Raw genomic sequence first — 23,006 nt, forward strand, 5'->3', positions numbered from 1 at the left:
TCAATACTAAATGGTGGTGGTGGTGGTGGTACAAATGTATGTAGAAGAAACAGTTGATACACCTATCCGATTCATCCTTTCTACTTCTATATGTAGGGTCTTATGCTTGATGACGTACTGACATATGACGGTGAGACATTGGTCATTTGGGGATTGCTGACCAAGGTAAAAGTGTCATTTGACGGACACACTCGGTATGTCATCTATAGTTTGTCAATAGATCCGTATCTAGTTTAGTTTATTGTCGACGGTGCCAACCTCTCCCTGATTTGTTCTTTCCTACTTTCGATCTTCTTTACCAATTTATCAGTGATAGATCTCCATATAGTCGAACTTGCAGTTTTGTTATATTCATTCAATAACGGGAAATGGGATTGCTGTTGACCGTTGTCTCCATTTTCCCCTTGTTCATGATTTCCATTTTGTTGTTGTTGTTGTTGTTGTTGTTGTTGTTGTTGTACATCAACATTTAATTCACCTTTACTCACACTATCCAATAACCCCACCAAGACCGTATCAATCGGTACTTTACCCAAGATATCAACCCCATTCTGCTCCTTGAATATTTTTTCCGTGTTTGTATTGTTTCCAAACGTATAGGAGATTTCGTTACAACATGGACAGACGTATCCCGACATGTTTTCCACCAGACCCATAACGGGTAATTGGAGTTTACGGGTGAATGATAGTGATTTGATGGTATCGTTCAATGCTGTTGTTTGAGGTGTGGAAATCAAGATGGAGGATGGGGTAGTAGGTTTTGAGAGGGTGGGAGTGAATAGGGGATGAAGATGGGTGAGAAGGGAGATATGTTCATCAGATGTTCCTGCGAAAGTAGGAATACATTAGTCAAGTCAACTTATACAATTTAGACAGAATAGTAGACTAGGTAGATCTTAGATTGCACGTTAGAGGAAGGGAATGGGTTGAGATCTTGACAAATTAAGATGAGGTTCAACTCACCAGGAGGCGTATCAATAACCAAATAATCCAATTCACCCCATCTCACTTCACTTAAAAACTGTCTTATCATTCCATCTTTCTTTGGACCTCTCCAAACGACACTATCACCTCTATCCTTCAATAAGAAACCTATACTCATCACTCCTAGTCTTTTCCCATTATCTACATAGACAGGTACCCAGCCTGCACTACTTTGGTGGACTGTTGCCTCGGGGATGTCTAGTCCTACCATTCGAGGGAGGGAGGGTCCAGTTATGTCCAAGTCCAAGAGACCGACCCGGTTGGAAGGGTTCTGGGAGAGGAGGGATAGAGCTAGTTGGACGGAGGATGATGATTTACCTACTCCTCCTATCCGAACAATAATAGACATTAGGTTCTCTGCCGTACATTATGAGGTGCTTATACATGATATGGGGAGAGACTCACCTTTACCTGAAAGGACGATGATGATGTTTTTAACGGAAGATAATCGACGAGATACGGGCGTTTCGATAGAATCTGACATCTTGAGGGTGTTGCAATGGGCTGAAAGTGGAGAATAGTAAGATGTTGAAGATCTCGGAGTGTGTAAGATGAGTTCTTCCTGGTATATACTCTCTCATGAGCTTGTAATTTGTGATAATAGGGGTTCAGCAAGTTCGAAGAAATGCATTTTGAACTGTCTTGATCAGCAAGATGATGAACTCGACATCTCGACGACTCTCTTCGACTTTTCCCAAGTGGAGGTAATTTGATTTACGTAATTGGATCCTTCTTTGCCACTGACTTTGATTAAACACCTTCCTATTGCAACTTAATCCTCACCGTTAGCCTCCTTTTTCTCTCTTGTCGCATACCTATACCTAAAACAGGCTGACTCCTTGCTCATCATAGCTCGGTGACAGTTACGGGAGGAGCCCTCAACTGCTATCAAGTGCGCTATCGATACCGGATACCCAATCTAAAAGATTCCTCGGAAAAATCACTCCACGAGTCAACTTCGGCCTCTGGCTTTATCCTGTAAAGAATCCACCTCAAGATGTCGCACATCGGTACAGTCAAGCACATCCCCAAGGAAGTGCGGTACAACTTCCTTCAGATGGCTGCTCCTGCGTCATACGTTGCAGGTTTGGGTCGAGGTGCATCGGGTTTCACGACCAGATCAGATATCGGTCCAGCTAGAGAAGGACCCTCGGCAGAGACTATTGCGTGAGTGTATCAGCTCTCACAACCTTCGTAGAGCAACCAGCTAATTATCTGTTTAACTGTGACTCCTATAGTGAAGCACAAGCGAAGAGGGGTGAAGAAGTACCTGATCCCGAGGCATTACAAGATCCAGACGACGAGAGGAATTTGTTCGCTGGTACGGTGTATGAAGCAGATGACGAAGAGGCCGATAGGATTTGGGAGAGTGTTGATGAACGTATGGATGCAAGGAGAAGGGCAAGAAGGTAAGTTTAGTCCAGTCCAGATCTCCAGTCCTGGAAAGACCAAGAATGATAGCTGATGAATATGTGACTTTGTAAATAGGGAAGCGGCTGAAGCTGAACAAGCAGCTAAAGAAAGAGCTCTCAACCCAAAACTTCAAACTCAATTTGCCGACCTGAAAAGAAATCTTTCGTCGTTGAATGATGCGGATTGGGATGCTATACCCGAAGCTGGTAATTTGACCGGTAAAAGGAGGAAACATAATATGAGATTGGAAGAAAATCAAAATGGTAGAAGTTATGCTGTTAGTGATACGGTGGTAGCAGATTTGGCGAACAGGAATATGTTACTAGGTGAATTGGATAAGGCTCAACAGGAGGTAAGCTCGTCTGCTTCTATTTCCGTCACTGCGTAATTCGGCGAGGGGATAAGTAAGCTGATTCTCATGATATATCCATCTTGTAGAACGGCGGTTTCGATACCCCTGCTGCGGACGGTACAATGACAGATTTCATCGCTATCGGTAATGCGAGGGATAAAGTGCTGTCTCTTCAACTTGATCGAGCTTCGAAAGATGCTGCAAATGGTTCCTCAACAAGTGTCGACCCTAGAGGTTATATGACTGCGTTAAATAGTCAGATCGTACAGACGGATGCGCAAATTGGGTAAGTCAGCTGGACGGCTGCCATCGCTTGGAATAATAGCTGACATTGTCCTCACTAGTGACATCAAGCAAGCCCGACAATTGCTACAGAATCTTATCCAGACCAATCCCAAACATGCTCCAGGCTGGATCGCTGCTGCTGCTCTGGAAGTCCACGCCAAGAAGATGGTAGCTGCTAGGAAGATCATTGCTGAGGGTTGCGAGAAATGTCCAAAGAGTGAAGATGTGTGGCTGAATGCTGCTGAGTTGAACGTAAGTATCAGCTTCGACACATCAATTGATAGCGCAAGCTGATTTTCCCCGTAGACTCCCGAAAATGGCAAAGTGATACTGGGTCGAGCTGTACAACATGTGCCGCAGTCGGTGAAAGTATGGCTTAAAGCTGCTTCTTTGGAATCGGATGTCATGGCGAAGAAGAGAGTGTTACGAAAAGGTATGTCAGCTATCGGTCTACTCTTGGTATCAAGCTGACTGAACTCCTGTAGCGCTCGAATTCATTCCCAACTCTGTCAGATTGTGGAAAGAAACCGTCAATCTCGAAGACGATCCGGAAGATGCTCGAGTACTGCTCACTCGTGCAGTCGAAGTCATACCTACGTCTGTCGAATTATGGCTCACCTTGGCGAGATTGGAAACACCCGAGAACGCAAAACAAGTGCTCAACTCAGCGAGAAAACGTATACCCACATCACACGAAATCTGGATTGCAGCTGGGCGACTTGCCGAACAATCACCTTCCGCTATCGGAGATGTCAAATTGGAAGATGAAGCTGAGAAAACCCGCAAACTGGCAGCTCAAGTTGATAAACTCATGGTTGGCGCTGTCAACTCGCTCAAGAAGAATCAAGTCATTTTGTCTAGAGAACAATGGTTACAGGAAGCAGAAAGATGTGAACAAGATGGAAGTCCGCTTACTGCTCAGGCTATCGTCAAAGCCACTATTCACCAGGACGTGGAAGAGGAAGATAGAAAGAACGTGTGGGTAGAAGATGCCGAACGTGCTGCCAAAGGTGGTTTCTTCGAAGTGGCAAGGGCATGCTATGTGGTCGTCCTGGAGACTTTCCCTACTTCCCCTTCGGTATGGAGAAAAGCAGCAGAGTTCGAAAAAGCTCACGGCTCACCGTAAGTCTCATCTCCCTCATTTACATCTGATCCGAATGGTTTGCTGACTTCGACCTGTCACATATAGGCAAGCTGTCCAGGATATACTGGCGAAAGGTGTACAGCATTGTCCTCAGGCCGAAGTACTTTGGCTTATGGCTGCCAAGGAGAAATGGATTGGAGGGGATGTACCAGGTGCTCAAGCGATCTTGTCAGAGGCGTTCAAGCAGAACGAAGATTCCGAATCAATCTTCTTGGCTGCTGCTAAGCTCGCTGCTGAGACTGGTGAAATGGACGCTGCAACGCAGATATTGGAGAAAGCTAGAGTACAAGCTGATACCGAGAGGGTGAGTCTTCAGCCTTTGGAGTATGCTCAAAATACCTGCTGAAGTTTCGGATTGTTTTCTAGATATGGATGAAATCAGCTGTCTTACAGAGACAACTGGGTCATTTGGATGCTGCGCTCGAACTTCTCGAACAAGGAATCAAGAAATACCCCTCCTTCGATAAATTGCATATGATCAGAGGGCAGATACATGAATCTCGAAACGCAGTCGCCAACGCTCGAGCGGCTTACACTCAAGGCTGTCGATCTTGTCCTAAATCTATACCGTTATGGATCTTAGCTGCCAGGTTAGAAGAGAAAGCTGGTATAACTATCAAAGCTAGATCACTCTTGGAGTCTGCAAGGATGAAGAACCCCAAAAACGACGAGCTGTGGGCGGAAAGTGTCAAGATTGAAGAGAGGTCGGGTACTCAGCAGCAGGCTAAAGCTGTTTTGGCCAGAGGTGAGTTTGGGCACCGTTGCGGTCTCAAGGTTCGAGGGGTATGATAAAGCTGACTGGTTTTGGTACTTTTTCGCAGCAATGCAAGAATGTCCGACATCACCTATACTCTGGTCCATGGCTATATTCATGGAACAGCCTCAACAGCGTAAAGGACGATCGGTTGATGCACTCAAGAAAGCCGGTGAACACCCTGCTGTGATCTTAGCTGTAGCGCGATTGTTCTGGGGAGAAAGGAAGATTGAAAAGACAAGACAGTGGATGCAGAATGCCATTACGGCTGATGCGGATTGGGGAGATGCTTGGGGTTGGTGGTTCAAATTTGAGAAACAGCATGGTGAACCTGTAAGTTTAACTTATCACTCCACTAATCTCATTGCTTCGGGCTTTTCACCAACTGTTCTCGCGATATCGCTGAGGGTTGCGCTGACAATTATTTGTTTATACTCCGCAGGAACGACAAGAACTGGTGATAGAGAAATGTATAGCTGCTGCACCTCATCATGGTCCGGTATGGCAAGCTGTATCCAAGGACTTGGCGAATATTGGTAAGACGACAAGGGAGATTATCGAATTTGTAGCGGAGAAATTAGAATGATCCTTGGCGGCAGTAGGCTAGATGTATGCAGTACGTATGCAAGATTAAATGACAACGAACATTTGAGTCGATAGTACATGACGTAGGTGGATTGATCTCTTTCATGCTGAAGTCAAAGATCAGACCTCGGTACACGATGTACAAAAGCAATAAGACGATGAAATCGCACATGATCATACCGGCGAGGCGTCAACATCCGCAGTCAGTCTGATTGATTGAACGCCAAGGAACCTAATGGACGGTCAGTTCTGTATTTGAGCCTGGAATCGTTAGTCTGACACCAAGACCGGACTAACTGGGCTGTTGCTATAGAAGTTCCGGACCGAGAGCGAATACAGTACGATGCTGGAGATGATATGTTCTCGTTATTGCACGAGCCGATTGGTTTGTTGACATGGTTGGGTTGTTTGCGTTCCTTACGTTAGATTACAAGTAAATAGGGAATGATCCCCTGAATATCGAATTTCCCTTTTTGTTTGTTTGCTGACTTTGATTGATTTTTGCGAGTTTACGCGACTTCCTTCCTGTGCCCCACACCGTTCCTCTTTCCTCTTCTTGTTGTTTATGGTCGATCATGAGTCCCCTGTGATGTTCGTTCCAATGGACAGGCCACATATTTAAATAACGTTTGCCCATATACAGCGCAAGGTCAGTACGAGCAATTGATCATGTCTTACTTCTGGGTGCATGCTTGGTTGCCACGGCATCACACGGTCGGTCTTTGCCCCAAGCACAACAACACATCAACAACACTATGAAATCAGTGCTTTAGTACATCGCTATAGAGGAATACAAGCCTTCCTTCCCGATGATCATGATCATGAGACCTCTTTAGTATTCTGACATTTCGATTCCAGCATTCATCCTAATCTTCTCTTCTTTTCTCTTCTTCTCGATATTCTACACTCGACCAGCCCCTCTCTCCTTCCATCGTCGCTGTTTTCACTGTTATACATATTGTAAAACATCTTACACTCGTTTTATTCCGCTACAACCCGAATACTTTACCTCACAGAATCACGCTACGCTACGACCTCGTCAACAATCACTCAACATCACCTGATCATATACATAAAGAACAAGTCCAGTTTAGCCCAATAACAAATTTCAATCTTGTCCAAGCACCCACACGACTCCAAATATCGAAACGCACTCGATTCGACTTTCCTTCCCCTTGGGTCCCCCACTCGACAACAAGCAGAGTGACCGTGCACTAGCCTTCTTCCTTCAATTGCACAGACCATTTTATAAGTAAAAAAGCCTTTCTCCGTTTATTCGTTGATTGGTTCCCCTTATTCTCGGAAAGATCCCCCTCTCAGACGACCAACTTTCTTTCAATCTCAACAGCAAGACATGGTATAGAGAGGTCATGTTCATATAATCTCGACGACGACTCTTTCACATTTATCATTATTATAGTACAAACATATCACATTCATTTGACAAACCACGTTCGTTACAACACAATAATAACAACCACACGCACAACTCTTTCCTGATCAACAATTCACTCACCCTAATCCCCACATTTACCCTACCCCTACACTCATAATGCTACAATACACAACGCTCCTTTCGATAATATCGCTGCTGTCTATCGCAAGTGTGACGAACGCTGCTAATGCAGATCAGTGGAAAGGGAAATCGATATATCAGTGAGTTCTTCTCATATCAGATTATCACGAAAGGGTGTGGCTGATGTTTGCCACTTAGACTATTCACAGATCGATTCGCACCTCCTTCTGCAACTGCTCCAGCTAGGACATCACCTCTGCCTGAGACATGTGATCCCATACAACAGACGTGAGCTCTTCTGTGAGATGGGGTCATCGGATACACGCTGATATGATTTTGTTTGTACAGATGGTGTGGTGGTACATGGCTTTCAATCATTGATAAATTAGATTACATTCAGGGAATGGGTTTCGATGCTGTCTGGATATCGCCCGTTTCCCAGAACATCGACGTCTACACACCATACAACTATGCCTATCACGGGTACTGGGTGAATGACCCATTGGTCCTCAACCCTCGATTCGGTTCATCGGACGACTTGAAAGCTTTATCAAATGCTTTACACGCTAGGGGGATGTACCTCATGGTCGACGTAGTGGTCAATAATATCCCCAGTCTTAACGCCTACGACGCCGTGAACTCGACTGCCCTCAAATTAGATGGATCACTATGGACCGACCCATCTGAATTCCATCCTCAATGCTGGATCGATTACTCCAATCAAACATCAGTCGAGAACTGTTGGTTAGGAGACGACAAAGTCGCTTTGATGGATGTCAACACCGAAAACCCAACTGTCGTCTCTACACTGAACAGTTGGATCGGTAATTTAACTTCTACATATGGTATAGACGGTCTGCGAATCGACGCGGCAAAGCATGTCCCGGGTACATTCTGGACCAAATTCTGTGCTGCATCAGGTGTATTCTGTATTGGAGAAGTATACGGATCGGATATCAATTTCGCAGCTTCATTCCAAACTGAAAAATGGATGGATTCCGTCTTGGGTTATCCATTATATTACGGAATAGTAAATGGATTCGGTACACCTTCAGGAAACATGTCCAGTTTCGTTGAGATTGCTCAGCAGACCTTGGCGACCTTCCCTCAACCAGGTTTATTAGGAAACTTTATTGAAAATCACGATTTACCCCGATGGAGGAACACCACTTCGGACTCTCAATTGGCGTACAATGCGATGGTTGCCCAGTTCATATTCGATGGATTACCAATAGTCTATTATGGACAGGAACAAGATTTCTCGCATGGTGCTGGAGATCCATATAACCGTGCTGCCCTCTGGCCATCGAATTATGCCAATACAACTACATACCAACATATTAGACGATTGAACGATATTAGACATGCGGTAATTACCAACGGCACTCAATTTAATGGGAAAAACTTCTTGGATTCTCAGACTACCATTGTCGCGTCGACCAAGACCGATGTGGCGTTTAGGAAAGGCCCTTTACTTGCTGTGTTGACTAATGTGAGTATTTGTTAAACATGACCTTGTCTTTTCTCTCGATGCTCAGCTGATCATCATTCGAATGTGTAGCGAGGAAGTCCAAGTGTTGCACAGGCATTCGGTGTACCTACCAGCGGTTGGTCAGCTCAGTCGGCTGTCATTGAGTGAGTATATTGACTGTCATGTCAACTCATTATGGCTGATCTCATCATTCTTCTAGCCTCTTGTCATGTAAACAATACGCTGTCGGATCAGGAGGTGCTATCTCAGTATCATACGCCGCATCAGGATATGGGGGTATGCCTTATGTAAGTCTTTTATGTCATTTCATATTGTACCATCTTTGGCTGACGGTTTTCGTCACTCCTAGATCTTCGTCTCCCAAACCGACGCTGCTGCTCTGAAGATTTGCGGTGATGTGGGAGTAGCCACATACGTCTCTGCCAACTCCACCACCCAAGCTTCCTCAGCCTCTACCACTGTACCCATACAAGCTTCCAAGGAACTCTTGTCGGTCCTTGCAGCTGGTTTGGTTGGTTTGGCAGTAACTCTATCATTGGTATAGAGCAAGAGCGAAGGAGAGAGAGGGAGACATACAAAAAGACAATAAGGCATACCCAGCATTACATCGCATACCCATTCTTTAATTCAGGTCCACTTCAACCCATGTACTGTAAAAACATACATATATCCATTCAACGGCATACCACCTCATCCAATTCGATAACAACGCAGACAAAATTTCAATGGCACTCTGCTTCTTAACATGGACATTCTTGTGGGATTTTAGCATTGATTATTCACCCAGACGTCCGTCTGTGGGCTGGATATACAATACGTACTAGTCGATATTATCTTTATAGCATTGTTGTAGCATTTTTCACAGGGTGTTATGAACTGATCTGATTCCATCTGATTGTATTGGTTGGATATGTTGCGCATCAATCTCTATACCTCTTGAGTCACTGCATACATTGTATGAAACAACTTGATATCATATACATGGAATCTTTTCTGGGCACATCTCCTGATACTTGTGATTTTGATCATTCCCCTCTACTAAGATAGTTCCCTCCCATCCGGTACAGCTTAGCACACTACGATACAAACGCCTTGATCTTCATTCTGAAGGATCCCTTCACTTGTTCTCGTTGTCTTCGTTCTCGGGAGAGGTCGAGGTACTTTGATCATTCGCCGAAGTCGAAGGAGGTGTAGCTGGTCGTGATTCCGAGGTCATCTGGGCAGGGACATAAGGGTCGTATTCCGTGTAAGAATTATCCGATGACTGTGTACGACATAATACGACATAAAGTTTGGAAGTGATCAGTCCAATCCAGTGTATATTACGGGATGTGATTTCTGTTGGAGAAAACAAGTTGTTGACTCACCGACATGGAGTAGTTTATAGCTCAGTAGTATTAGTGATTGTGCGGTGTAGGGAAGGTACTGTATTGTGTTCAGTGCCATTCTTGGAAAAACAGAGACTGATATGACGTTACTACTGGGCTTTATATCTCAATCAACAGAATGTGAGATCCTTTCCGCCCGGGATGGGAACAATAGATCCTGCGGTATGATGTGTATCTGTGTTATATACCTACCTGGGTGCGTGTTGGGCGCAACATGATATTACTGTAAATTTGAGTTAAGCTGAACTTTATATTGACAATCCAGATTTTCATGACATATCATTTAGATGTAAATCGATGATCTATCACCTTTATATATTTAGTCGGACTTTATACATGACAAAAAGTACCGCATGGTACCTGCAACGATCCGTCTGTCCTTGATTCGACATCAGCTCAACCCTATCACGACTTTTGATTGATGATTGTCGATCAAACATTTGATGGTCAGTCGAGTTTGATGTTGATTTCTCAAACTTGGAAAACGCCATCTGAAATTGCTGTCACTTAAGAAGCGATGAACTCCATCAAAGGCTGTATCCCGGAATGATCTACATTTATGGACCCACGCTATATACGCTCCTCTTCATCAAGTTCCGGACCGACTCGATTCATCAAGTAATGATCCTCATAAATCCTCAGCAGGCATGTACCGAATGATGGGAGTTAAAGTGGCGTTTTTGATCCGCAAGCAGGGACGATATAGCTCGAAAGGAAGGTTGGATAAACTCCCGATGACCTCGGATAAGATAACGCTAAAGAGGGAGAAATTGGCTTCGCCTTGAGGCCGTGTCGCAGACGACAGATCTGGATTCATACAGGAACAATGAAGCGATGATGGTCCTTGGTATACAACCCTTTTTCTTCCCACCGCAGTCAACCCACATTGATGATGCTAGCAACCATCAAAAGTGGAAGATAAGGAAAGGAACGTCATGTTACTGTAGCTTTGGGAAAAAGCGACCCTCATACTGTACTGCTCAGCACGGTATCTTGGCTGGACTAATACGGACGACTTCATTTCCTTTAGAATTGCATATCGAAAGAGAAGAAGAGCCATTCCCACACACTGGCTTGCAGCCGCTATCAGACATGTACTGTGCTGTGTGTCTCGCGCAAACGCTGCATACACGACCGCAACATCTCCCATTCAAACTCATACTCTTTCTTCGTTTCAGATACATCAGCCTTCGGAATACCTTACCCGTCCACACCAAATCATAACGAGATCCGGACTGCTTACCAATATTAAAACGGCTATCAGCTATCTGTTCAGTTCATCGCTCCAATTGAAAGATGTTCGACCTACCAGTGAACATCACGACAAGTCATTTCTTATCGCCATCACCTTGGCCAGAAGTTTGACCAGAACCTCCAGACCCAGTAGATCCGGTAGAACCGGAATTGTTGCCACCTCCAGAACCAGAGCCGGAGTTGCCGCTAGGAGTCTCGGTAGGTGGTTTTGGAGCAGGTCGAGAAGGGATCCAATCGCTGTTCGGGATCTACACGTATGACATACCCTCAGATATCATCCAAGCTCACCAAGCGTGCTGTGTATAAGATGGGGGATAGGAAAGAGATGATGTACTCACAGATACCATATTTGTTGTGTGTCGATTACCTTATCAATGGATATCAAGCCAGTCAATTGGATGGATGAAGATTCGAAGTGGAATGGTCTGGATAGAAATGAAATGAAAAGGGAAATGACGAAGAGAAGAGTGGTTTATATACCTGTGCTGGTGTGGCCATTCGAGCTATCCAGTAAAAGAAGACGAGGGTGATCGATTTTGGTCTTTTCGGTTTTGTCCCATCTGACTTTCGGAGGTGACAGCAGGAAACATTTTCTGAAATTTTCTGAGAAGCATTGTGAAGATGCTCAAGCGCAATGTAATGACAAGATATGATGCAACGGAACACTGCTTTTTGCGAAGATTACCGTTTTGGGGATCCATCAGCTAGCCCGAAATGGTAAATACGAAGATAGTCTCTTCCAATGGTCGGCCTGCTGTATTCAGCATGATGGATCATTGACTCTCAAATGTGGAAATACCGACACAAAGAAGATAAGTCCGATTGTATGATGCTGCGCCACGCCAAGGGTTCTCGACAAGCGAGTTTCAACTGGCTATAGTATGTTCTTTGGAAGATAAACCCACAGATCTTGTTGGAGTAAGTCGCGTCTTCCTCATGTTTACAGTGACCACGAGTGCTTCAGAGAATTTGTACCTCCCGCTAATGATAATCATCCTGATGTACTGTGGCTCAGCAAACCGCAGTGCAGCGCTGCTCTGTAACAACTTGCTCATGCCACGTTTCCACATGCTACAGTGTTGTACAGATTATCGATCACATCTGGCACATGCATCAAATTCATCTTCTCGACCGCTTCAATCTCCAATCAGCTCGTCGTATCATTCGATTCGCCCAACCGCATACCTAAGAAAGTGAACAAGTCTCCTACAATACTCCCATTGCATGGTTGACCTATGAAGTTCATCAGCCACATTCAGTGATTTTACACGTGATAACAGGATAAGTCAACTTACTTCTCATTTCTTCGCTTCTTGGTTAGAGCTATTCCCAGCGGTACTGTTGGAGCTACCAGACTTGTCGTCACCTCCAGAGCTGCCGGTGTTGTTATTGCTACCGCTGCTATTTCCCCCACTTGAGGCGTTGGAAGAGAGGTTGGGGTTAGGTTGGTTGGCTGGTCGGAAAGACCTTCCGTAGACTACGTCTTCGTGCTGCAACGAGACTCGATCAGCAAAAATCAGTGGGAGTGGTTGTCTGTAACGTGATTGACTCACAGACGTGTTTAATGATCTTGATCCGTGTAGAATTATTTGTTAAGTTCGGATAAATCAAAATTCAAAAAAAGTTATATTTATCTCGGTGAGTGGCGAAAAAATCAAGAATGTCAAAGTAAAGTGAGGTGCTTGTTATATAACTATCTGTGCACATCATCCAGATACTGTTCTTCGCTGTTTTGAGTGTGAGCCATGATCAAGTGACCCATTTGGTAATCTGTGCATACAGAGACAGAAAGTCGAGGTAGCAACGATCCCCGAAGGAAGGAACAAAGTGAGCTAACCATTTGAAGTATAGAAGACAGTTTGACTGCGTTTCAGCCAAGAGAAGCTGCGTACCTTCTCAGAAAGTTTCAACACGTTATAGAAGATCGAGTAAACCATCAAGACGTGGAGAAGCAATATAGTTGATCCAATGAAGGTGTGCATTTGTCGGTTTTAACCGATGATTGCATGCTGTACCCTCTACGAAAGGAGAATTCTCAGCAGGTAAGTAACAAAGAAAGACAGTGCTGTCGGTTCGGTGGGTAGGAAAGACGAAAGATTATGGTCCATTCACGAGCCGTGCTGCATATTGCGAGAATATCGAAAGGCGATGTGGAAGCTCTTACAGCAGTTCACCGTAACTGGACTGATTTGCCACCAACACCGATGGTAGGGACCTCACCATCAAGCCAAGATGGTATGCATACATATATCATTATCATTCAGTTTATCAATAGGATAAAACTCCAAGAAAACTCTTACAACGAATATTTGATTGTCATCTAATATTCGTGATCACCCGCTCGTTGTCTATCGTCATCTGACATCAGAATAGACATGTCTAATTGGATTAGCCCAAGTCCATCATACTGAAATACCTTACTCACAAGTATGAGTTACCTAAGTTGAGCTCGTGCTGGTACTACCTGTACTACTTCCCGAAGAATTAGAGGAAGTACTCGTCGAGCCCGAGGCAGAAGAAGCGGAGGTGGTCTTTGGGACGAATCGACCGTCGATAAAGTCATATACGGCGATTTCAACTTTGACAGGTTGTGGTTGCCCCTGGAAATATAAAAAGAAGTTCAGCCGTGTTAGCCCGGATAAGATTCACAGTGATTCTGCAGGTAGAGACTTACGGACATGTTGTTAGGTTTGACGTTGGTTTAAATTTCAAGTGTGTCGGTTAGAAGGAAAATGGATTTGACAAAAGACGAATCTCAGAAGATAAACAGGAGTATATAATGAATAAATCTGGGTTCTGGTGACTTTGATCATGCTGCGTCAGTCGATAGGACAAAAAAGAAGCATACACAACAGTCACACACATACACACACATACACACACATACACACGCATACACACACGCACAGCGATCTCGGAAATTCGCCGCAGAAAATGAACGAACGAGGCACAAGAAGCATTCATGTTGTTGCCACCATCAACCACGACTTGCCACTTTGGGAGTAGTTCCGTCAATCACAGCTACATATTGTAGATAGGATGATAGGCTCCGGCCGTCTGTAGATCGTGATCAATGAAGCGCACTACTTCCACAGTTATACATAAAATTACTGATACGGACAGATTGCCTTTACCGACCTTCTATGATCTTTCGTCCTTTACATACATAAAACACTCATTTCTTGACTTATAGTTGACCAATCACCGTTCCGTCTAGCTTGTGTCTACCATGATTACACAGCGTTAGCTTTCCATTTCTACTCAAGTGACCAGTACAATCTCAATGATCAAAAATCGTTCCACTCACATGAATTACTATAATGCGCTGATCATCACACATAACTCCATTTGCCAATCCTCCGTGATCCCTTCTTATTTCCCTAAATGGCAATGCACTCTTGACATCATTTTTCCATATATTTCCTTTGGGCAACATCGAAGGTGCATCTCTGATTTTTATAGACCAATCCTTTTTAGCATAATCCATAAAATTCATCGGTTGTTCCTCAATAGATTGGGTTCTGCGTATATTGACAGGTGAGAAATCGAATATCATTAGATCCGATCGTTTAGGTGGGGGGATGATCTCATGAGTCTCATCCTCCAGGTCATCCAAATTGGGATCTTCACTTGAAGGCCATAGACCATGTCCCGAGGGCCGGATGGCAGGTATAAGGGAGACGAACCGGTATCCCGAACATGAACATACCTAGATGTGCATATTACCTTTTATCAGCTTCATCTTGATGCGGAGAACATAGGAAAGAAGCTGAATTGATTGAGAAGTAAAGAAAGACTCACCCAGCTCCTTCTTTTCATGACCGCATCCATGAATCTTGTATTATCCTCACCCCATTCACTCCAAGGCACGTTTGTCTCCACGCCCCTTATGCCCAACCCATCGAAATCACCTCCATTCTCATATGCTTCCTTCAATCTCTCTTCCCCTTCTGTCGCATACTTTACTAGCGTTTCACGAAGGATGAATATCTCGTATGATCTCTTGCGATCTCTTATCGGTATATTATCGTCTTCCGTATTTCCAACAACTTTCAATTCAAATACCATTACCCCTTTACTTGGATTTTGCGTGAATGGTTTGGTTTTACCTAAAGTGGGATCGGACCCTGAATTGGGTGGGAAAGCAGGATCCGGTCTTACGTCAAACGCATGGATTGATACATTATCCGCGAAAGGAGGCAATTGCAATTGGGCCAATAGGACTGGCCGAGGGGTCGTATCGTCCATTGGATCAGTATCCAGAGGTTGTACAGGATCAATAGGATTGTTGGGGTCGGGTAAAAACGAATAGACCTGGATAACAGGTGGGAATATCGACCCGACTGATCGAGTCTCGGATGGTAAGACAGGTGAGATATTGGATGTGGAGGTAACGAGGAATGTCGTAGGTGTTAAGAGGGCGAATGACGAGAACCATCCGTTTTCAGGTAGCGATATACGCTATATGTAGTGCCGAGTAGCCTTGTTAGCATTGTCCTCGTTCCGTCCGAATGAAGAACAAAGAGAAAAGGGACCCGGGACTCAACTTACAGATAAGACCTTTCCAGTTTTCCAATTCCAAGCTACCATCTCTTCTTCATGACCCAGACCACCCAATGCACCTATCCCAAACCCTAGCCCGGCTAATACCCAAGCAGGTGCAAATCTTGACACTTGCACTACAAGGGTATCACCCATGACCTGCAGCAGTTGCCGAGTATCCATGATGGCTTGCGAGAAAGGCGGGAAATCCAATGTTGGTGAATTGGCTAACGGATGTGGTTTCAGAGTCGATAATGTCAAGAGATGATATCGATGAGTAGGAGCTGATCGCTGAGCATCTGATGATTCGGGTCTGTCATACATATGAGATCAGCCATCGTAATTCTCATCAAAATCACATCATGCTAAGAATGATAACCCCGACTCACCTATATTCGCTGACTACAATCAGATCTTGTGTGGGATCCATAGTGAGGTCTGATATTGGGAAATCAACTTTATGAGAGGTAGTCTGTATGGGTGGATCTTCCAAATCTGGATCCTGCATCGAAGGTAAAGGTACAAGCCGTATTGAAGAGGGCTGGCACGGGAATTCACCAATCAGCACATTCACCAAAGTACAAGCACACAGAGAAGCGGTATTTAGCTATTATGGCAGAAGGCATATGGCTCACCTTGTCATCATCCATATCATTGAAATCATCACACATCAAGAATATCCCTTCCTGCAATTCATATACACCTTCTCTTCCTTGTACTTTGAATGTCCTTTTCTCACCCCAATCCAACGTCTCCCACCTCTTTTCTCGCTCTTTCAACAACTTGTTCCTGTCGGCTGGGGAGATGACAGCATCATGTGGAGTCAGGGTGGAGGGTTCCTTGGGCCATGGCGCGAGTGAGACAGATGGGATAGTCTGTCTTGGTCGGTCTGTATGAGGGGATTTGAGAGTGATGACAGACGATGACGAGTTGGAAGGGGCATCTTCAGGCGCTGAAGAGAGAGGGGTGTTGTCTGGGTTCTCGTAAGGACTAGTGAGAGATAAAGATGATGAATTGTATGGAACATCAAGATATCCTGTAGTCTCCAACGTGAACTTGTACTGCAACAGGGCAGATGAACCGAACACATCTCGCAAAGCCTTACAGACCTAAACGACGAACATTACATGTGAAATAAGCATAATGCAGATGAAGTTTGTGATAGAGAACCAAGCTTACCGATCTCAAACGTAGTCTGTCATTAAATTCCAGAAACAAATAAACTTGCTCTAGGATCTCGTCAGGTAGACATAGCAATCCAGAGGGGACTTGAGAATGTGTGCTGTTACTCGATCTAGACCGTTTGGCTAAGGGTCGGTCAAGCTCGTCCGCCATGATCATTCTGGTGGGGATTGTGAATGAACTTGTGAGGACAGCGTGCAGGAGAAGCGATGTCTGTTCTGTTCGGATCCGTAAGGAGATGAGATGAGGTATAGTCTAACTTCTCTACTATGACTTCGTCCCTTTTCAACTTGTACTTGAATCATCCATCCATCCACTTGACTTCATTGCACCAGAAATCTTCGCGTTTTCGTCATCGAGATCGTACATTACGTAATATCACACCTCTCAACGAGTTCAGCTTTCGTCGAAGCTCTTCTAGCTTGACAATAGCTTCAATTCGCTTTGCTTGATCCATAACATCACTCCAACATCCATACAATAAAATCCTGTATTCTCCACGATGCAAAACGATACAGCCGTGAACCTACCTTCCGGGTCAAATAAGAAGAATACGGTGTACGTAGCTGGATTAGCACCAGAGGTGAACGCGGATCAGCTATTAGCTGCTTTTGTAACATTCGGTGAGTAGATTATATTCAATTCTATCTTCATGACGGAGCTATCCAAAATTACGATGCGAAGAAGATGTATATATTACGGCATGAAACTGCGTGGTAAAATGGTGCTGCTCTCATGAGTAAGCCATATACATTCCTGACTGGCACTGACATATCGTGTTTGCTTTATAGGTGATATAATCGATATCAAAATCCCACATGAAATCCATGATCGTAAGTTGTCCATCTGATCTCTTTCCCAAGTCCACAATTCAAGTATTCTCCCAAACAGAGGCATAAGCTTATTATCATATGACACTTCCAACGTAGAATCGAAACATCGTGGATTCGCTTTTATAACATTCTCTCACCCCTCCGACGCTCAAGATGCTATTGATAATTTCGATTTAAACGAATTACCTGGATATCAAGGTCGAGGTAAATTTTTGAAATGCAGTTTGGCCAATCCAGATAGGTTCGCTAGTGAAGGTGGTGGAAGTGGAAGGTTCGATAAAGCCAGTGAGTGAAGAATCTATCTTCCTGAGAGTTCACGTTGAAGATAACATGGATAATTGCTGATATGTCAAATGCCATACAATAGTCTGGGCAACGGATCAATGGCAGCAAGCTCACGGTGAGAAACCAAGAGATGAAGTTGAGGTCGAAGGACAGTGATAACATCATGGTCGCCTGTAGGAAAATAGACAGAAGGGAGTTATATTTTAGACAATTTACCCAAGTCAATGTATAATGTTGTAACATCTCACCTCTACTGAGGACTAGCAGGCTTGCAAGTTGCAAGTACACTACTGCTGGTGAACAGAAAACATCTTCTGCATATAGCAGTATATATACGTATAAAGCAATCCGATCTTCTTCGATCTATAATTTTCTTCCTTAACCTCTTCTTCTTGTCTACGTGTTAGCAAATTAAATCTTGACCAAGACGTAAGGTACCTTAATCACAGTCACATCAGTACACAGCAAGTATCAACGCAGAATATCAATATAACTCACCTCGACATCTTCATCGTCCTCATCATTCACCATGACTTCCACCAACAGATTCTTGGTCCAGGGTGGGATAGGTCTCTTTGAAACGTGTTCAACAAGTTCGGACATCTTCATTGACATTCTGTCCGCAGCCTACATTACCATGAGTGCCAATGTCAGCATATCGTAGATCTAACACGGAATGCAACTCATGACTCACCTTCTTCGCAGGTACGAAGGAAGACCATAACATCGAAACTCCTTGAGAAACCATTTGAACTTCGAGTTTATGATTGTTCTTGAACCAGTCCAAGAACTCTTGTAGAGTTGGGTTACCATCGATCTCGAATCTGTCCCAGAGAGTCCATTCGGTCTCGCCGTACTACGATAAGAGCGAAACAAACGCTGCAATTAGTACACATCCTTAGGAACTGGCCGATCCAACGTAGACTCACCTTCTGTTTAGCAGCAGCGATGGGTTCGGAGAAACCGAAGAACGGTAATGCAAGGTTAACGAAACCATTCTTGTAATCTTCCAATTCATTCTTTCCATCGATCATCTGTGCAGAAAGCATCATCAGCTTCGACTGTGTTCATTCATGTGCACTGATAAGCTCACCTTGTAAAGCTCCAAACATACTAAACCAACAGCCAAAGCTGTGGTGGTAGCGATAGCAGGGATAATCTTACCAGCGATCAACTTGGTCTTATGCCTGTCAGCAGGGGTGATTCCGTAGTTTGTAGCTCGAAGGTTAGAAGCGGCAGTGATGAAATCGATGTGATGGTTGGTGTCATCATCTTTCTCGAAATCAACAGGTTGGAGTCTGAATCCAGCAAGGGATGAGGGCGGTGGCAAGGAAGCGACTAATGCGTCGATATCCTCATCACCTGTCATGAGCAGTAACTCTCAGCATCTCGTTCTTTAGGTGCTCATGGTTCCAGTCGCGGTGCGATGGCGATCACTCACTGTCATCTTGTTGAGGTGCGGGCTCGTTCTCATTAACTTGGATCTTCACTCCGCTCTTAGGGGTGAACTCGGGTATCTCAAATGATTCAAGTACTTTTCGGAACAAAGCGGGATCACGTTCGCCCTTGAGACCGTAGTTGAATGCGTGGAGGTTGGCAGCAGCGATTAGGTAGTCTAAGTCGAGAGGCTATGCGAAAAGTTAATATAGGCTGGCCGTCCGCCGCTCAATGGAATCCGCGCAGAATGAGGAGCTCACGTTATCAATGTTGAATTTCAAGGCATCCGGTGCTCGTTTAGGTCCTGACCAGAATGGAGTACCATTTGAGTTAACCTAAAGAAAAGGTCAAGTCAGTCAGAAATCAATATTGTAACCGCTAGGAGTATACACAGCCACTCACCTGATCTTTGGGCAAGTTGAATAACAACTGCTTGATCTCATTGACATAATCATTCTCATACTGTAATCTAGCCCATTTGATGCAATCCTCGAAGCTCATTGGTCTATCCTTCTTGAGGTATTTCTCAATCTGTTTTAACTGATCGTGATGTTGTCCTGAGGATTTCAAGGTAGTTTCAACGAAATTAGGTTGCGACAGGTACAAGTTGACAGTAGTGGGGGGATTGACGAATAATGAGTCGAAAGCTTCTCTCGCCCACTATAAAACAGTACGTTGTCAGCGTCAAGCGTAGTCGGTTGGACGTAAGCTAACTCACTTGAATAGTATGTTCAATAGCATTAGGGAAATTCTTGACTGTACATGATGGGATAGATTTCTCGGGTGGATCTTGAGAAGAGGAGTATGATTCAGTCAAGAATGGGACGACTACTTGAGTGTTGGCTTTGGTCCCGAGTGTACCAGATTCAAGTAATGGTTTCTGGTAGAATACACATCGTCTGTCCATATATTGACCTAGAAGCCACGAGTCTTGAGTCAGCTCAAATACTGAATATTTTGGATAAGTGCACTTACGAGCAGCAACATTGTCTAAAGCGTTAGTCACACCGTCGATGGCAGCGAAGAAATCATCTCCGTATTCCTCTGATCACTCCAAGATTAGTATACGTATATAACCTTAAACTGACACATTGACACTCACGCTCAGTCTCGGGTCCGACTCTGTCTTGATGAGCGATAATCTTCCCTTTCAAGTTGGGGTTCATATCGGCGACAGCAGCGGCAGCAGATTCAGCTTTGAATTTTCCAACATCTTTAGCTCGGAAGAGGAACTGTCTGTTCAAGTTGGATTTCTCGATCGTGTCCAAATCGGTGACATGGATAATACCATTTTGGCCGGTGGCTAAACCCATCATACTCCAATTCTTTAACATCTCACAACCGATTGCTCCCGAACCAACAAGGAATTGTCGGTTGTTGAAGATCTTCTCCTGGAAGGTCTTTCCAAAGACGGCAATTTGTCCATCATATCTTGATCCAACGGGCTGAGCGTCTTCTTCGGTAGGTAATTGCTTAGGTAGCGATTCCAGAGAATCGAAGTACATCGATTGCTGCATTGGGTGAAATTTGGCTGAACAGGCTTTTAATACTTCTTGAGCGACAAAGCCACCAATCACGGCTACCATAGGTGAAAGATCACCTGTAGCTTGGTTTGAAAGTTCTGCAAGAACTTTCTCGTTCAATTCAGCAGAAGTACCAGCAATCTCCTTGGCGAGAGAAACGACAGCGGCAGCATCTTGAGCATTTCTAGGACGAGGGAGATGACCTGATTTCTCGTAGAATGCTGATAAGGCTTGGAAACCTATGTGAAGAGTTTCAGGTCGATCGAATTTGGCAAAGTCGGTTATGAAGAGCTCGGGGTTGGTAAGTGATTCTTTGAGGGATTTCTGTGAGGAAGAATTGTCAGTGCGGATCTGATTCAAGGGGACATAGTACTCACGAATTGAAGTATTTTCGGCATCTTCACCTGAGTAAAGATACCACCAGTCTTGTATTGACCCAATCCTCTTGTATCACCGATGGCGAAAGTGTATGGGCCTTTGAAATTCGAAAGGCGTGTGAGCGAAATGAACTTGTTGTCCAGATCTGAGTTTACTCACCTTTCACAGTGACTTTTCTGGGTTCACATCCATTCAATCCTTCCATACCCTTGACTTCTGAGAAGGTAACGAAATCTCCATCTTCTAAACCGTGTCGCGTCTCATCCAAACATGTAACGATACCCTCTTCATCCTACAGAACGACATGTCTTCATCAGCTTTGCAGCACAAGGTAGCATGCAATGAAGCTATCAAACTCACCTCTTCAACTTCGACGATCATACCTGTCTGAGGGTTCTCACCCGTAGGATCAACACAAGCGAAATCTTTACCGAAATCATTGAAGACGGATCTACGGGTCACATGAGCTCAGCTTGAATGAGGATTAAGCATGTGTAGTGAGCGGGGTAGCTTACCCAAAAAGACCTCTGACATCAGCGGCGATGAAGTAGATACCTTTCTCTCTGCAGAACTCGTTTATCTCTACCTGTTTGGCTATCGTAGCATTTGTCAAGACTACGACCTGTCAATTTCAGTTTAGTCAGCTTGGTTCGATGCCAGCGTTGGAATTTGGAAGGACGCGCTGTAGACAACTCACTTGATAAGGAGCTACCATCTCTGGAGTGATCTCCCCACTACCCTCAAGCAGCTTGATAGGCACATAACTATTCAATTCCGCCAATCTTGGTCGGGTGACTTCCGCACGGGGTTTACCAATATCTTCTTCACGGAGGAAGAACTAAAATTATGTTTGTCATTGGCATACGCTTGAACCTTGAGTTGCTCTCCCATTGATAGTATGGACAACTCACCTGGGTGCCTAAATCTGCTATCTCGGTGGGTGCAGGATCATAGATTGTGACTGTTTTCACTCCGGCCAAAGCGACGTTCTTGGCTACAAGAGGGTGGTGGTTAGCTGGCGGAATAATTGACCATTACGCAGCTAGTCTAATGCCAGAGACACTTACCAATCTCTACACCTAGACCTTTCATCCCTACGATTAACACGTTCGAAGCTGCCATCTTCTTCATAGCTGGATCCAGAGGTTGGGCAGTAAGCTAAGTGGCATACAACGGCAACACCGAATGAAGCTCACCCTCATGACCTAATACATAGCTGTAAAATATTCAGTGCGTCAGCTGAGATCATCCAAAAGATGGGGTATCTGTTGAGCTCACAGTTGACGAGAGTACAAACCCTCTAATCACAATTGACATGATGATTAATCAGCTTTCAACCTTGTTCCTTCTACTAAATGCACAGTTCGATGCTCACCGTCAACTGCGAAATAGGGTAAACCATCAGCTTTCCGTTCGCCCGAGCATAAAGACAGAAAGTTCTTCAATGGAAAGATGAACTCACTTGAATCTCCAGGGACAGCTTCATCGACTTGCATCGGAGCAGCCATGTTGATAATCTAACTTGTGGATTATTCGATGGCAAATGGGTAATTTTCTGTGATATCCGTGATATATGTGATCCTCTCGATACTCTATTGATCTTTTCTACTAGTCTGATCTCGGGGACAGAGAGATCAATGATAATACAAAGGTGGACAA

The 23,006-nt window shown here is 44.4% G+C and overlaps 7 protein-coding genes across 7 annotated transcripts; 3 read left to right on the forward strand and 4 right to left on the reverse strand.

The window, feature by feature from the left end:
• Positions 1-233: 233 nt before the first annotated feature.
• L199_006043 (cytosolic Fe-S cluster assembly factor CFD1) lies at positions 234-1,468 on the reverse strand (the record flags this gene model as incomplete). The annotated part of the gene is made up of 3 exons (XM_064891744.1): positions 234-826; positions 964-1,311; positions 1,390-1,468. The coding sequence occupies 3 exons, from the start codon at positions 1,466-1,468 to the stop codon at positions 234-236; spliced, it is 1,020 nt and encodes a 339-aa protein (XP_064747816.1).
• A 513-nt stretch (positions 1,469-1,981) lies between these two features.
• Positions 1,982-5,518, forward strand: L199_006044 (uncharacterized protein; the record flags this gene model as incomplete). Its single annotated transcript, XM_064891745.1, has 11 exons — positions 1,982-2,151; positions 2,223-2,393; positions 2,473-2,749; positions 2,836-3,035; positions 3,094-3,286; positions 3,341-3,467; positions 3,520-4,156; positions 4,224-4,482; positions 4,545-4,923; positions 5,000-5,265; positions 5,375-5,518. 11 exons carry the CDS (start codon positions 1,982-1,984, stop codon positions 5,516-5,518), a joined length of 2,823 nt encoding a protein of 940 aa, XP_064747817.1.
• Positions 5,519-7,069: 1,551 nt separating this feature from the next.
• On the forward strand, positions 7,070-9,069 carry L199_006045 (uncharacterized protein; the record flags this gene model as incomplete). The annotated part of the gene is made up of 6 exons (XM_064891746.1): positions 7,070-7,173; positions 7,232-7,321; positions 7,382-8,525; positions 8,595-8,668; positions 8,725-8,812; positions 8,875-9,069. 6 exons carry the CDS (start codon positions 7,070-7,072, stop codon positions 9,067-9,069), a joined length of 1,695 nt encoding a protein of 564 aa, XP_064747818.1.
• Positions 9,070-12,465: 3,396 nt separating this feature from the next.
• Positions 12,466-13,149, reverse strand: L199_006046 (uncharacterized protein; the record flags this gene model as incomplete). The annotated part of the gene is made up of 2 exons (XM_064891747.1): positions 12,466-12,657; positions 13,060-13,149. 2 exons carry the CDS (start codon positions 13,147-13,149, stop codon positions 12,466-12,468), a joined length of 282 nt encoding a protein of 93 aa, XP_064747819.1.
• A 1,176-nt stretch (positions 13,150-14,325) lies between these two features.
• L199_006047 (uncharacterized protein) lies at positions 14,326-17,050 on the reverse strand (the record flags this gene model as incomplete). Its single annotated transcript, XM_064891748.1, has 7 exons — positions 14,326-14,391; positions 14,475-14,876; positions 14,969-15,628; positions 15,719-16,022; positions 16,099-16,250; positions 16,345-16,818; positions 16,889-17,050. The coding sequence occupies 7 exons, from the start codon at positions 17,048-17,050 to the stop codon at positions 14,326-14,328; spliced, it is 2,220 nt and encodes a 739-aa protein (XP_064747820.1).
• Positions 17,051-17,393: 343 nt separating this feature from the next.
• On the forward strand, positions 17,394-18,165 carry L199_006048 (uncharacterized protein; the record flags this gene model as incomplete). Its single annotated transcript, XM_064891749.1, has 4 exons — positions 17,394-17,514; positions 17,683-17,724; positions 17,821-18,009; positions 18,092-18,165. The coding sequence occupies 4 exons, from the start codon at positions 17,394-17,396 to the stop codon at positions 18,163-18,165; spliced, it is 426 nt and encodes a 141-aa protein (XP_064747821.1).
• A 255-nt stretch (positions 18,166-18,420) lies between these two features.
• L199_006049 (uncharacterized protein) lies at positions 18,421-22,855 on the reverse strand (the record flags this gene model as incomplete). Its single annotated transcript, XM_064891750.1, has 22 exons — positions 18,421-18,447; positions 18,508-18,636; positions 18,704-18,865; positions 18,939-19,043; positions 19,103-19,371; positions 19,451-19,637; positions 19,707-19,781; positions 19,849-20,106; positions 20,165-20,361; positions 20,422-20,490; positions 20,549-21,293; positions 21,347-21,444; positions 21,507-21,639; positions 21,708-21,798; positions 21,863-21,969; positions 22,045-22,185; positions 22,259-22,341; positions 22,415-22,480; positions 22,544-22,563; positions 22,626-22,647; positions 22,723-22,728; positions 22,810-22,855. 22 exons carry the CDS (start codon positions 22,853-22,855, stop codon positions 18,421-18,423), a joined length of 3,036 nt encoding a protein of 1,011 aa, XP_064747822.1.
• Between the last annotated feature and the right edge of the window lie 151 nt (positions 22,856-23,006).

This window comes from Kwoniella botswanensis, chromosome 1 (assembly GCF_036426115.1).
Source record: "Kwoniella botswanensis chromosome 1, complete sequence".
In the NCBI taxonomy this organism is placed as follows: Eukaryota; Fungi; Basidiomycota; class Tremellomycetes; order Tremellales; family Cryptococcaceae; genus Kwoniella; species Kwoniella botswanensis.